At 41.1% G+C, this 12,245-nt stretch overlaps 1 protein-coding gene across 3 annotated transcripts in view; it reads right to left on the bottom strand.

Annotated features, from left to right (window-relative positions):
• Positions 1-12,245, bottom strand: part of Nrg1 (neuregulin 1) — a 1,000,950-nt gene that overhangs the window by 122,539 nt on the left and 866,166 nt on the right. For 2 of the 3 annotated variants that reach the window (XM_038325665.1, XM_038325676.1), the window contains exons 4-5: positions 9,535-9,585; positions 6,532-6,582 (exon numbers count right to left, since the gene is read on the bottom strand). The exons of the other annotated variant lie outside the window; for it this stretch is intronic. In XM_038325665.1, the coding sequence (XP_038181593.1) occupies positions 6,532-6,582; positions 9,535-9,585 (102 nt within the window). The remainder of the gene's footprint in view (positions 1-6,531; positions 6,583-9,534; positions 9,586-12,245) is intronic. 3 annotated transcript variants of the gene reach the window in all.

Below are 12,245 nucleotides of genomic sequence, written 5' to 3'. Positions count from 1 at the left end.
TGATAACAAAAATAATAATATTTAAAAACAGGCAAAATAAAGGAAATTTTCTCTCTTCCAGTTGATAGTGAAAAATCAAATTTTAGTAAAATGTTGAAGCATGTGTTCTACCAGAAGACACCCCAAATAATAAAATACAGGGATATAATCACCCGTATCTCACAAATGGCTACTAACAAATTTAGCTACCATACAAATAATTTGAAAACTTATGAAACTGTGTAATAAGTTATCACTCGGCCTTGAAGAGGCCATGTAGCTCTCCCCGGGACTGAATTTACCAGACTAACATACCTATGTTCAGGGGATCAGATTTTCCTTAACACAGCACCTCTATGGTAAATAGCATGTTGTGAAGTAGATACACATTATTAATAAGCAAACAAAACAAAACAAAAATAAGCTTCTCAAATGGCCCCAGGCCAACTAATTTTTCCTGATGTTCCAGTATGAAAGCTTTGAATGGTTCTACCCCTGACAAAGGTTCTGCTACCCAGTTCATTACTTGGTTGATTGTGAAGAATGTACTTTTCCATAAAACTTATCTTTGAGCTAACTGGGGTAAAGATGATTATTTTCTTGAGTCATTATAACAACTCTATTTGGAAGTTTTCCAAAAAGCAAAAGGTCTCCCCTCAAGCTAGTGTTACAGATCTCGTAAAGGTTTTAATAAAAGCCCTGGATCTGAAGTCGGAAGAATCAGATTCAATTTCTGCTCACTCTCTACTTAACCTATGAATTTGGAACAATCAAAAGCTTTTGAGTGCCAAGCCCCATGCTTGGTTAGAGCAGAGATTCTCAATCTGTGGGTCACAAATCCTGCAAAGGGTGGGGGGACACACATCAGATGTCCATAACAGTAACAAAATTACTGTTATGAAGTAGCAATGAAATAATCTTATAATTGGGGGTCACCACAACATGAGGAACTGTATTAAAGGGTCACAGCATCAGGAAGGTGGAGAAGCACTGGCGTAGAGGATAAACCAAGCCCATGGAGTTCCGTGTATCAGTGACGCAATGGATGGCAATGTATCTTGTAGAAGAAGTATGACGCAATAACCGTTATACGCATGGGTCACACGTGTGTGGGTGCGTGCACACACATCCTTCTGGTTCAAAAGAATAATTTTGTACAAGGTTAATTTTTCAATCTAGTGCAAAACGCTAATCTTGATCAAAGTAGGAGAAGGCCCTTCCAGCAGGGAGGTGCGAGGAGAGGTACTGAATGACTCTGCAAGGCAACACAAAACTCAAGAGTCATAGTACATTGGCAGACAGTACTGCAAGAAAAAAAATTAATGTTCAATCGGTTACGAAAAGAACGACTGGACATGAAGGCAACAATTTGTCTGTATTGTGAACGATGGAACACACGTGCCCTGGTTCTTGCTTAACTCATTGTGTTGCCCTGTAACTTTAACTCTAAGCAACCAGAGAGAATGAAACTATGCCAGTTGCCAACTTCCCTTTTGAATTCTTATTTCAGTGCCGCATGGGCCACAGTCATTTTTCATTGTCTACAGTGGGCATAGATGCGATGCCCGTGAAAATGCCATGTTCGAAGAAACCTGAACAACCACCATTTTGGACTCGGGCAGAAGTACCTCTCCACCATGACAAGATCCCGGTTTGCTACCATCAGGGGTCTGAAAATAAAATGCCATTTTCCCAGCTGAGAACCATTTAGCAAAGATCAGAGCAGTTTTCCTCCTTTCAAGGGGCTCTGCTGGTTACAGCTGAAGATGGAAGGTAAGGAGCATAACTCAAATGTCCCGATGGGCCAGGCAGATGGGGTCTGGTCTAGTCGATGTATATCACTATGCTGTTCCCTAGTGCTAAAGCTGTATTTCATTAAGATAAAGACAGAAGACACACCCCCCCCCTGCCTTCAGCGAGCACATTTAGGTGCCAAATCCAAGAATGAATTGTTCATTTCTTTAGAGACTTCAAAGAGAACTTCCTGGATATGTTCCTTTAAAATGCAGCCTTTGCTGAGAATACATAATATGCTGGAATGAACAGCAGAGACTTCCTGGCAAAAGGACCTTCAGCGTCATTGTTGAGGCTGCAAATCACGAACTCATTTCCTTCCCCAACTGGAGGGCTAGAATTTTTCCAGCCCGATTCAGAGGGAATGCAAGGATTCCCTGGTTTTCTTCCTCCCTTCAGGGCTCCAGCCATTCTCCAGTCCAGCTCTTTTCCCCATGTCCCAGCGACCACCCATTAGCACAGCTGTGCAACACCTTTCACATCTGCTTTCCTCTCATTACGCTTCCCAAACACATAACACCCAGAATCAGGGAGTGAGTCTCAGGGAGGTAGGCAACCAGCTAAGAACAGACTAAAATTGTGGACTATTTGGACTCAGAGCAAAAGTTCATACATGTGTTTCCCTTTTATCTGTTCACCTGCGACACTTGGATGTGCATGGGTATAACCGTTAAAGCTCAACTAGTCTAGGGCAACTCAACTTCATTAGCTTCATCTATCGCAAATGTACTCTATATTAAAGGCTACTTTCCAATCCAGTTGCAGAATCTCATTGCTTCACATAGGAAAGTCTTTTGCTTTGAGGCAACAACAACAACAACAAAAACAACAAAAACCCAGGCAGGGTAGTATGTTATCTGGGTTTCATTCCTGTTGGTGTTACTTTGGACATTTGTGAAGTGGAAGAGGCTTTAGGAACACCCTGAGCTGCCACCGAGAACAGGAAGGCACACTAACCAGCACCCAATAAGCTAACAATACTGGATAACACTGATGCTATTGCCTGAAATATATTTTGCCATTTAACACTGTTTTACCAGGAGCGCATACTTATTTTCTTTCTTATTGCTGGTCATGAGACTTCTCATTCTTGTTTATCTCACACGTGCATTAAAGTGGCATGGAGAAAGCTTAAATCAGGAAAGTCTTTGTTGTAAGAACTGCACTTTTTATAGCATTCAGAGACTTGTCCGCAAAATGGGGTCAACGGCAGCTGGCACTTCCGAGCGGTCATTAAGGTTGCTCCAAACAATCCATTTACATTTTTGCTGAGTCTATGTAAGAGGAAACAAGCTGGTTCTACTGACTATAGAGCAGATTCAAGATGCAATTTGAAAATCTGTCACTGTATGTAACGGGACACTTATTGACCTATCCACCTACAGCTCTCTTAGTCACACAAGCCCCATTTGTACAAAATAAATGACTTTAAAAGGATTGGGGTCCTTAATAGGATAATTATTCTAAAGAAAAAAAACTGGAATATATAAGAAATAAAAATATAGCAAACCTACAATGCATGTTCCCAGTTTTACAAGAAGGAATAGTCAAAAATTTGTCTTATAAGAAGAAGGATAGTATCTTTGACGTTTCACCCCTATTTTTGAAATTCTATGAAAAATAAAAAGGGGAGAAAATGACAAGGAATACGTAGAAGCTAAGTAAAACCCTTAAAATATTTAGTCAAGAATTATTTCTTAATTGTTATAATTTCAAAAATGTATTTTTCTAGAGGGCAAGTGGTAGAGATGGTACAGCAAGACCCTAGGTTTGAAATTTCCTATCAGAAAAACACCCAAACCATGTCTATCTAGCGAGGATGGGAACAGTGCGTACGTTGTGTTGCAAGACTGGATGGATGGCGGTCACAGATACGGGCAGAATGAGAAGCACCGACCAGAAGAAAACAGACTCTGCCAGTTAAGAAAGTCAATGCCAGTGCTATTACTTCCTACAAAAACCCAGACTGCTTGAAGCTGCTGCTTCTCCTTGTCTCTAATCCAGAGAAGTGAGGACAACTTCAGGTCTGGGATGGTCAGACAAGGCATCTGGAACAGACAGCAACCCAGGCAGGTTCTGAGTAAGGACAAGAATATAAACTACCCTAGGCTGGGGAGATGCTCAGGGAAAGGCGTTTGCAATGCAAACGTGAGCCTCCCGAGTTCCATCTGGGTGTGGTGGTAGGTATACCCTTAATCACAGAACAGTGGAGGGAGAGAACGTGGGTCTCTGGGTCCCTTCGCCAGCAGTCTAACCTAAGCGGTAAGTTTCAGGCCATAAAAGACTCCATCTCAGAAATCAAGGTAGACAACTCCTAAATAATAAAACTCAAATCCATATGCACCCCCACACACAAACACGTGCACCCTCCCACGTCTACAGAAAGGCACGCATGCGTGCACAAACATGCACACAGTAACAGCCCTACTCTATCTCTTTTCCTGGACGAGCGTCCATTCACGTAGGCAGAACTGGAGGAAAGGGAACTGGGTTGCCTTTGCCTTTGGACACTAACCCCCAAATCGCATGGAACTGTGTCCCAACACACAGAATGCTTGCTGGACAAGCCTTTCCAGCTTGTACCTTAGAAGGGAACAGTGTCTATTGTTCAGAAACGGAGTCCACACACAGGCATGATTTCATATGAAAGCAGTTTACTTTTCGTACTAAGGGTTTTCCTAACATCACCCCGCTTACTGGAATGAAACAGGGAAGGGGTGCATTCCCCAGGGCTGGGTCTCTCTGACCCATGTGAAATCTTCCATAGATTTTCACTATAAAACAAATGTATTTTGAACTTTTAAAATCAACTCATTGGTGCTGCCTTGAAATGAATCCTGAGCTCCTCCCTTACTCCATGGTTTATTCTAAGTAGGCCTAGAAGCCTGCACTTGGTTTATATGTTCAAATGATAGAGCACATTTTCATACAACTAAAAGGGGACTTACTAATTAGTTCAGTAACAATGACCTACCAACAACGAGAGGGATGTAGGAAATGGCACACAAACATAGCCAGCCTTTCTTCCTCCCAAACCATTACCAAACACTGGGAAGTCACTGCTGAGGGAGAGAGAGAAATGGAGTCAGATTCCTCGCTTATTCGTCTCTCCACAGCACAGTAATGAACACTGACACCTGAACCGGGAGATTCATTTCAGTTCCCTAAATTCCTGGGCAACCAAAGTGTAAGAAATTCTCCCGTTCCAGAAATGCTCACACGTGCTTAAGGACAACATCCACCACCCTATGCAGGACAGCATGAAGGGCTCCAGTCCCAAGGGTTTCAATGGTGTCATTCAAATCAATCACATAGGGAGAAATTTTCAGAAAAATGTGCCAAAGAGAAAAATCTAGTATTTTCTTTTGTGTACTATTTTTTTAAAGCAAAGCTCAGCATGACACTTTACTGTTAGTTGTTTGAATTCCATCCGTTTTTCCCCTAATGTTTCCATAAGCAGAACTCAATAACCAATATTGCAAGCATGCCAGCTGGAATTATCATTTGAATATGTAACAAGGGGCCCGAGGAAGTCTGTGAGCTCTCCTAGAATTTCATTTCCTGTTTGATATTCTTAGATTGCTGCTATCAAGCCTCTTAAATGCTGCTGCTTAGACAAGACACTAACTCGGGCAATAATAATATTTTTCTTATTCATTTTGTTTGTTTCAGGTGCTGGGGGTGAAACCTAGAAATCCACTACACTAATCCACTCCCCCTACGGTGGAGCCACACTCCTAGTAAGTAACGTATTTCATACCAAATAGTTACAGTGTATGTTTTGCTAGCCCGAAGGGAAAAGCATTACTACCAAATGCTGTCTACGAAAACAGATTGACAGGAACAAGGTACGTTATAAGAAGTGTTAACTGCCATTGGGTTTCCGCTCCGGCTGCTAAGTAAGAAAGATATTGTCTCTTAACACACTTCTGTAGACTGGGAGAGGAACATGGATGTGTATTTATTAAAGAGCTTATCAAAAAGTTGCTTTATATTAAAACCTAAATTAAGGAGAAGAAAGAATAGCCCTAAGTTTGATTGCCAATATTTAATACGTCTCACTATTTTATATCAAAAATTAATTCAATGCTTCCAATTAATAAATATCAGAAGCTAGTTTTACTAATCCTTGCTAATTTTTTAAGCTCCCTTGACATCGCACACAGCACCAATCAATCTAGCAGTGGAAGAAGCTCACGAGCACAAAGCGCATTTCACATTAAACAGGTGAAACTCATTTGGGATCTTGCCTAGGGACGTGCCTTCAAACGTTTTCAAAATTACTCACTTGCTATCAAATTTGAATTAAGGGCATCTATATATAGTTTCCTCCCTCTGTCACAGCAGACTGTAATATGAAATTGAGGAACTCTGGACCAAAATTCCAAACAGCTGGGTATGGCGCCTGTGGCAGTTGCTGAAGGTGTCAAGACAAGCTGAAAAGGAACCCACGAACACCTACCCCAAGCTAGGCCTCAGATGCTATGCAATTATTTTTCAACATTCAAAGGCACAAGATTATCCAAAAACCAACACACACGTGGCTTCATAGTATTCTCTCATGTCTATTTGGCAGGGAGGAGATCTCTAGTTAATCTGAAACACAGTAGGAGACCATTTCTACTCCAAACACAAGTCCTCATTCTGCACAGACTCAGTTCACCACATCTCAAAGGCTGAGGGCACCCGTGAACGTGCTCATTGGGAGAAGTTATTACCTTGGGCTAAAGACTAGCAAGCAGAAGTATGTATACTTACATGAAGAAGTATTTGCGCCTTCTGTAGATACTGATATTCTAATGGGAGACTCTATAAGACATAAAAATGGAGTAAAGCTTTATTGAGGCATGCCACTTGAAAAATTAGAAAGTTGCCAAGCTCTGGAATTGCCTTGAAAAGCTGTGCTAAAAAGCGGTGCAGGAGCCAAACAGCAGTACCCTTAAAACAGAAAAATGCTCGCACTACGCAAGGATTGCAGAGAGACGGCCCTGCTCTGAAGACTTCTCAAAGAGACTGGACAGGAGAGAGCACACCTGGAAAGGCATCCACAGACCAACTGTGAAATGAGCTTTGGGAAAATATTCTTAGCAAGCCCACAGCACAGGTGAAATAGGTCGTTCCTTAGGTATAGGCTTGAAGTCCAAGAGAATTCCACTGTAACAGAAGGGTCAGCATTCACACATTCAGTTCTCAAGAGTGAAAATATTTCCAGGCAATTTGGGTCAGCATAAACATCCTGACCAACAACAGTGCCAAACAAAGTCCATGCAAGTCCCATTGCAGCAGTCACACGAGGAGCCAACGGAACATGCTGAGCAAGCGAAAACAAGTTAGGGAGGTACAAGATTTGCTTAGGTAGCAAGGATGGGGGAGGATAAAACAGCATTTTAGTATTGACAGAGCATTAGGAATGCAGGGAGAAAAAATGAGACTGAAAGATTTTTAACCCTAGGAAATCAGAAAAACAAACAAAAAACTCAGTCTTAAAGTTGAAAATCAATAGCTAGAATAGCATATTCATGTCACATTTCAGGAAATGTGGAAGACAGTCCAACTACCCTAGATATGCACCACAGAACTTTAAAAGCCCAGTTCCCTAGCTGTGTCTACTAGTCTTGACAATGAAGTCCTTACATTGAATAAATATCTAGATGAAAGGTAAAGGGACTTACTTTATTCTTTGTTTCTCTGCCTCCCTGTACTCCTCCCCCCCGTCCCCACCCATGCTTCTCTCAGATTCTGAACAGCGGTGTTGAAGAAAGAGGAAATACTAAGGGGGAACATAGAAGAAGGCTATGCAGGGTTCTCTGAACTACTATGGCTTTAAAGGGGTATGGCCAAGGTGAGAAATGGCAACTATGCCAATCCATGAATAGAGCGAGGTGCTGTGCACACAGCCCTGAGCCCCAGGAACACACCCTTCTACTTCCTGAGACACGCAACTTAATGTATCTAGCACTTTAGCGGTCTTCTGTAAAATGAGGGGAAATAACTCTCGTCTCGTGATTTTTGTCAAAACTGGCAAAGAAGTTACAATCTTGATAAATCAAAAGGAACCAGATAAAAGCAAGTTATCATTATAACCCAGGAAGAGAAGGAGAAAGAGAGAGAGACCATGAATTTGAAAGAGAGGAAGGTGGGGTTTATCAGAGACTTTGGAGGGGAAAGGGAAGGGGAAAAGATGTAATTATATTATATTCAAAAAATAAAAGAAATTACAAAAAGGAAATGAGTTCTCAATCTCAACTGTCCACAAATTTACTGCTAAATAAATACTAATTTTTGAATTTCCTAGGGTTCTCTCAACCTTAAAATCATAGAAAATAAAGTACACTTCTCACCCCTCATCAATGAACTTTCTTGCTGTAATTGATGAAGATCATTATAGAAAAGCACAACCAATCAAAAGGCAGGGTTGAGACCCTCTTTCCCAACGGATGTATCTTCAAAACACACCCACATCTAAGGCCCAGGGAATATTGCAGAAGATGGGGTGGAAAGAGTGTACGAGCCAGGGGCTCGGAGAGTTGTGGTGAAACTATCTACCCCAGAAACTTGAGAAACTATACCCATGAAGTCCCGCCAACATGACTTCCTAAACACGAGCTGAAGAAAGATAACAATAGATACACCAAAGAAGACCAGAGAAAGCCCACAAAACCCCAATCCTACACAAAGAACCACAGGCAACTAAGGAAAGTTAGGAGTAAAAATAAATTCGTTTTCCCCAGGGAAAAGTATATCAATTGGTTATCCAATATCAAATTGTCAGCCTTGAAAATATATATACAAGTAAGATTATACACACTGAGCAAGCAGGTTATATTTAGGAATATATATTCATTAATCATATATGTCTATATATGTATTAATCATATACACATATATGATTAATGAAAAAAGAGGGCATGCAAATATTTGAAAGAGAACAAGGATGGGTATATGAGAGGGTTTAGAGGAAAGGGTAAAAGAGAGAAATGATATTAGTATTTATAATCTAAAAAAAAACTGAAGCGTGGGCATGGTAGTGCACAGCTGTAATCCTAGTTCCAGGGAAGCAGCAAAAGTATCCCCATGAGGGATGCTGGGCTGAGCCACATAGCAAATCTCTGTCTCAAAAACAATTAAAAACAAGGCAGATGAAGTTATTCTGTAACTAGCAGACGAACCAGTGGATTCTGGTTATATATGGATTTGTAGAGCTGGCAGATAAGTAGCTTGTGTCATCCCAGCCTGCAACTACCAGCAGTAAATATTACAGGCAAAAATGAAAGGAAACAGAACATTACAATAACATTTGGGGAAAGTCAGGGTTGTTGTTGTTGTTTCAGATTTAATGAACCAGAATCTGCCAATAACATCCCAAAGGTCAGACATCAGATGCTGGGTTCACTGTCTAGGTACACAGTCTCCTTCCAATGGGTTGCCCAAGCAACCAAGAGAAGCAGGCTCAAAGATAGAAAATCTGATCTTGTACCCCTAAGGTTTCTCTTCTACTTGTCTAATATCACAACGTGGCAGGTAGATATGATCTCTTTCTCTCCTATTTGTGTCTTGAGCCACGATTCAGGGATACAGCAAAGAAACCTCCTGCCTCAAGTAAAATTCAAAAAGGCAGAAGGAAGCTGAGGAAACCCCTGGAGCAGCGAATAGGAAGAGCTGGAATTTGGACGCAAAGGGAGTGCTGATTAGTACTGATGAGCAGCCAGCAGTTAAGCCTCTCACACTGGTTAGTAAAACTTGCCAGGCTCCGTTCCTTACCTGAGGACACATATGCTCTTTCGGTTGAGGCTGGCATGCCAGTGATGAACTCTGCAAAAAAGAAAAGGTGACAGGCCATTACAGGGTACAGCAGGAGTCTGGGATCTGGGGCCATGGCTTGCCTTCCAGATGCGAACGGGTGTGAGGAAGGCGAACCTTCGTCTGCGTGAAGACAGTTCAAATAAATAGTTCTTCTTTCGTGGGGGAAGAGCCCGAGAGGAATTGCGCTAAGTAATTATGAGGAACCGTTTGCTCCCCCTGGGGTGAATGAGGAAGAAAGCACTAGAGAAGACGGATGGTGGGTTCCTTGGAAAAGGAAAAAGAATGGGGAATTAAGAGCGTCAAAGCCAGGTCATTTCTAATCTTGAGGAGGCTGGAAAATTACTGTTTTGTTCAGAAAGGAAAGCAAGCAGTGTTTTCTGTCGGGATTGGCAGGCGACACCAAGTCCTAGCACGGAACTCTTCAAACTGCCAGAGTAGAGCAAGATGGGAACATTATCATCTGGTACATGTTGGCTACTCTGGACAGAGCCTGCCTGAGCAGGTACTTCCCTGAAGGAAAGAAGGACAAACTTGCACAGCAGGGAACACCATTATCCTGAGAATTATGAGACTTCTTGAAGACTCTAAACTTGTTTTCCTACAGCTCAAAGGATGGCATAGAGGAGGGATACACTGTCTATGTAGCTCTGCATTCAGTCCTAAGACTGGCTTTAGTCAGTTAGATTCTTTTCAAAGGCAGTTTCCTGATAGTAGGAGGATGCAAAGGTAAAATGATGGAATCATTCCACCTTGACTGTGTATAAGTTATCAAATGCTGTATACTCTCACCCTCCCTAGCCAGGACAAAGATAAGCCAAGTCTCATATGATGTCAGCTGCAATACAAAATGAGCGGGGGGCATAGAAATATGTAAAGCTCAATAAAAACAATAAAAAGGACTACATCTGCCTGAAACTCTTAGGAGGTCAGATATACTATCATTTTAAGTCTAAACTAATACTTAATTAATCATAGAGTGATGTGCTCATTACCAGTGCAATCCTTTTAACCACAGATACCACCATGATGGGACCAGCCTAACAAGGAAGAAAAATAGAGTGACGTGATAAGTTCCCTTCAACTTCTGAATTTCTTGAGGGACCAAAGAATTTGAGGAACTAGACAGAATGAGAGTCACGTGAGATTCGGGAGAGATGGTCAAGTATCAAAGACCAAAAATGTGTCTTTCAAGAAGCCCAGATGTCATCTTCTTAGTGCAAAGTAAGAGTGCCTTCCGAGGTCAATCATTTGCAAAGTGAGACTGTTTTCATGGCATCGAAATTTCCTCCACCAGTTCTTATGCTCATTAGAAATGGGACAAAGTAAAAGGGATTAGAGAATGAGGGTGTATGACTTCCATGGAACTTTCTCATGCAGGGGGCAGCAGAGAGGAATGTTCTCAGCTGAAGCAGTGGGGACAACTTGTTCCTGAAGCAAAGACAAGTAGTTGTATTGAGGCAGGCTGTAGAAAGTAAAATAAAATTGCTCTTTTTTTTTTTTTTTTTGGAAACATAGAAACTGAGGAAACATTTTTAAATCCCAGATTCACAATCGTTCTTCCGCAGACACGCCTGGAATGCTTCCAATGTATTTCCAAGCTTGTGCCCACGTTGACAAATCCCTCCTTATTCTGCCCTTCAGAATGCATCAATGACTTGACCACCACATTGCCTGACAAGGATGGGGCAAAGATCCAAGCCCAACCTGATGTCAAAATTTTCTCCACATTTATTTTTGGCAAACCGAGTGATTGTCTACTGTGACCTTCCAAGAAGATTAAAAAAAGAAAAAAAGACCTCAGCACGGAGGACACGTTAACTGTAACTTCCTCTTGTGATGGAAGGCTGCATTAGAGACAAATATTCACAGTAACAAATGGTTGCAGCAGTTATATCTGGACATGGAAGCTCCTGAAGACAGCGCCCTTCCTAAATTAGATATTTATCCTGGAGATTTTTAAAACCTCTTTAATGACTGTGGTTTCAGTAAAAATACTTCCTGAATTAATACTGAGGAAATGTAAGCTCGGAGCTTAACAAATAACTTATATGTTCAAAACAGAGACTTTTAAAAGATCTTTGCTATTAAGAAATGTCAATCCTATTGATTAATACTAATTACCCAGAAAGCATCCCCCGACACCGCCGTGTGCAGTGTTCAAGAAAAAAAAAAAAAAAACCTGCTTGGTTTTAGTATAATTGGAATTTTACATTCCACTTACAGATTTTAAAAAAACTTAAGTCCTGCAATCTCCTTGACTAGCAGCTAAGCGGTGTATTTTAGCACAGTAAGTTGGTTCAGTAGATTTGCAAAGGTCTACTCGACGGTGTAAATAGTGAGGCTTTAGAATCGTCAGGAATTGAACACTGATGACCAACTCATGCTTCGCAAAACTGAAAACATAACACTGCTGTATTTTGCATGTTCCAAAAATGATTTTAATAAACTGGACCGAGTCTCAAGTGCAATGGCTGGTAAGTGTCTTCTGGAAAATAATTTTTCTAATGAATAAGAATGTATGACTTGTTGGAGCCTTTGTCATGAGCATAATGAGAACATAAATATTTGGGAAAACACACACACATATGTGATGTCTGTGCAGATTTACCATACATTATTATAATTCTTTATTCCCTAAACTTCTAAGGCTCTACTATGTATACCAAAAT

The sequence above is a fragment of the Arvicola amphibius genome, chromosome 4, assembly GCF_903992535.2.
Source record: "Arvicola amphibius chromosome 4, mArvAmp1.2, whole genome shotgun sequence".
Lineage (NCBI taxonomy): Eukaryota > Metazoa > Chordata > Mammalia > Rodentia > Cricetidae > Arvicola > Arvicola amphibius.
Note: the sequence above shows the minus strand (reverse complement) of the source record. Positions and strands in the feature narration are given on the sequence as shown.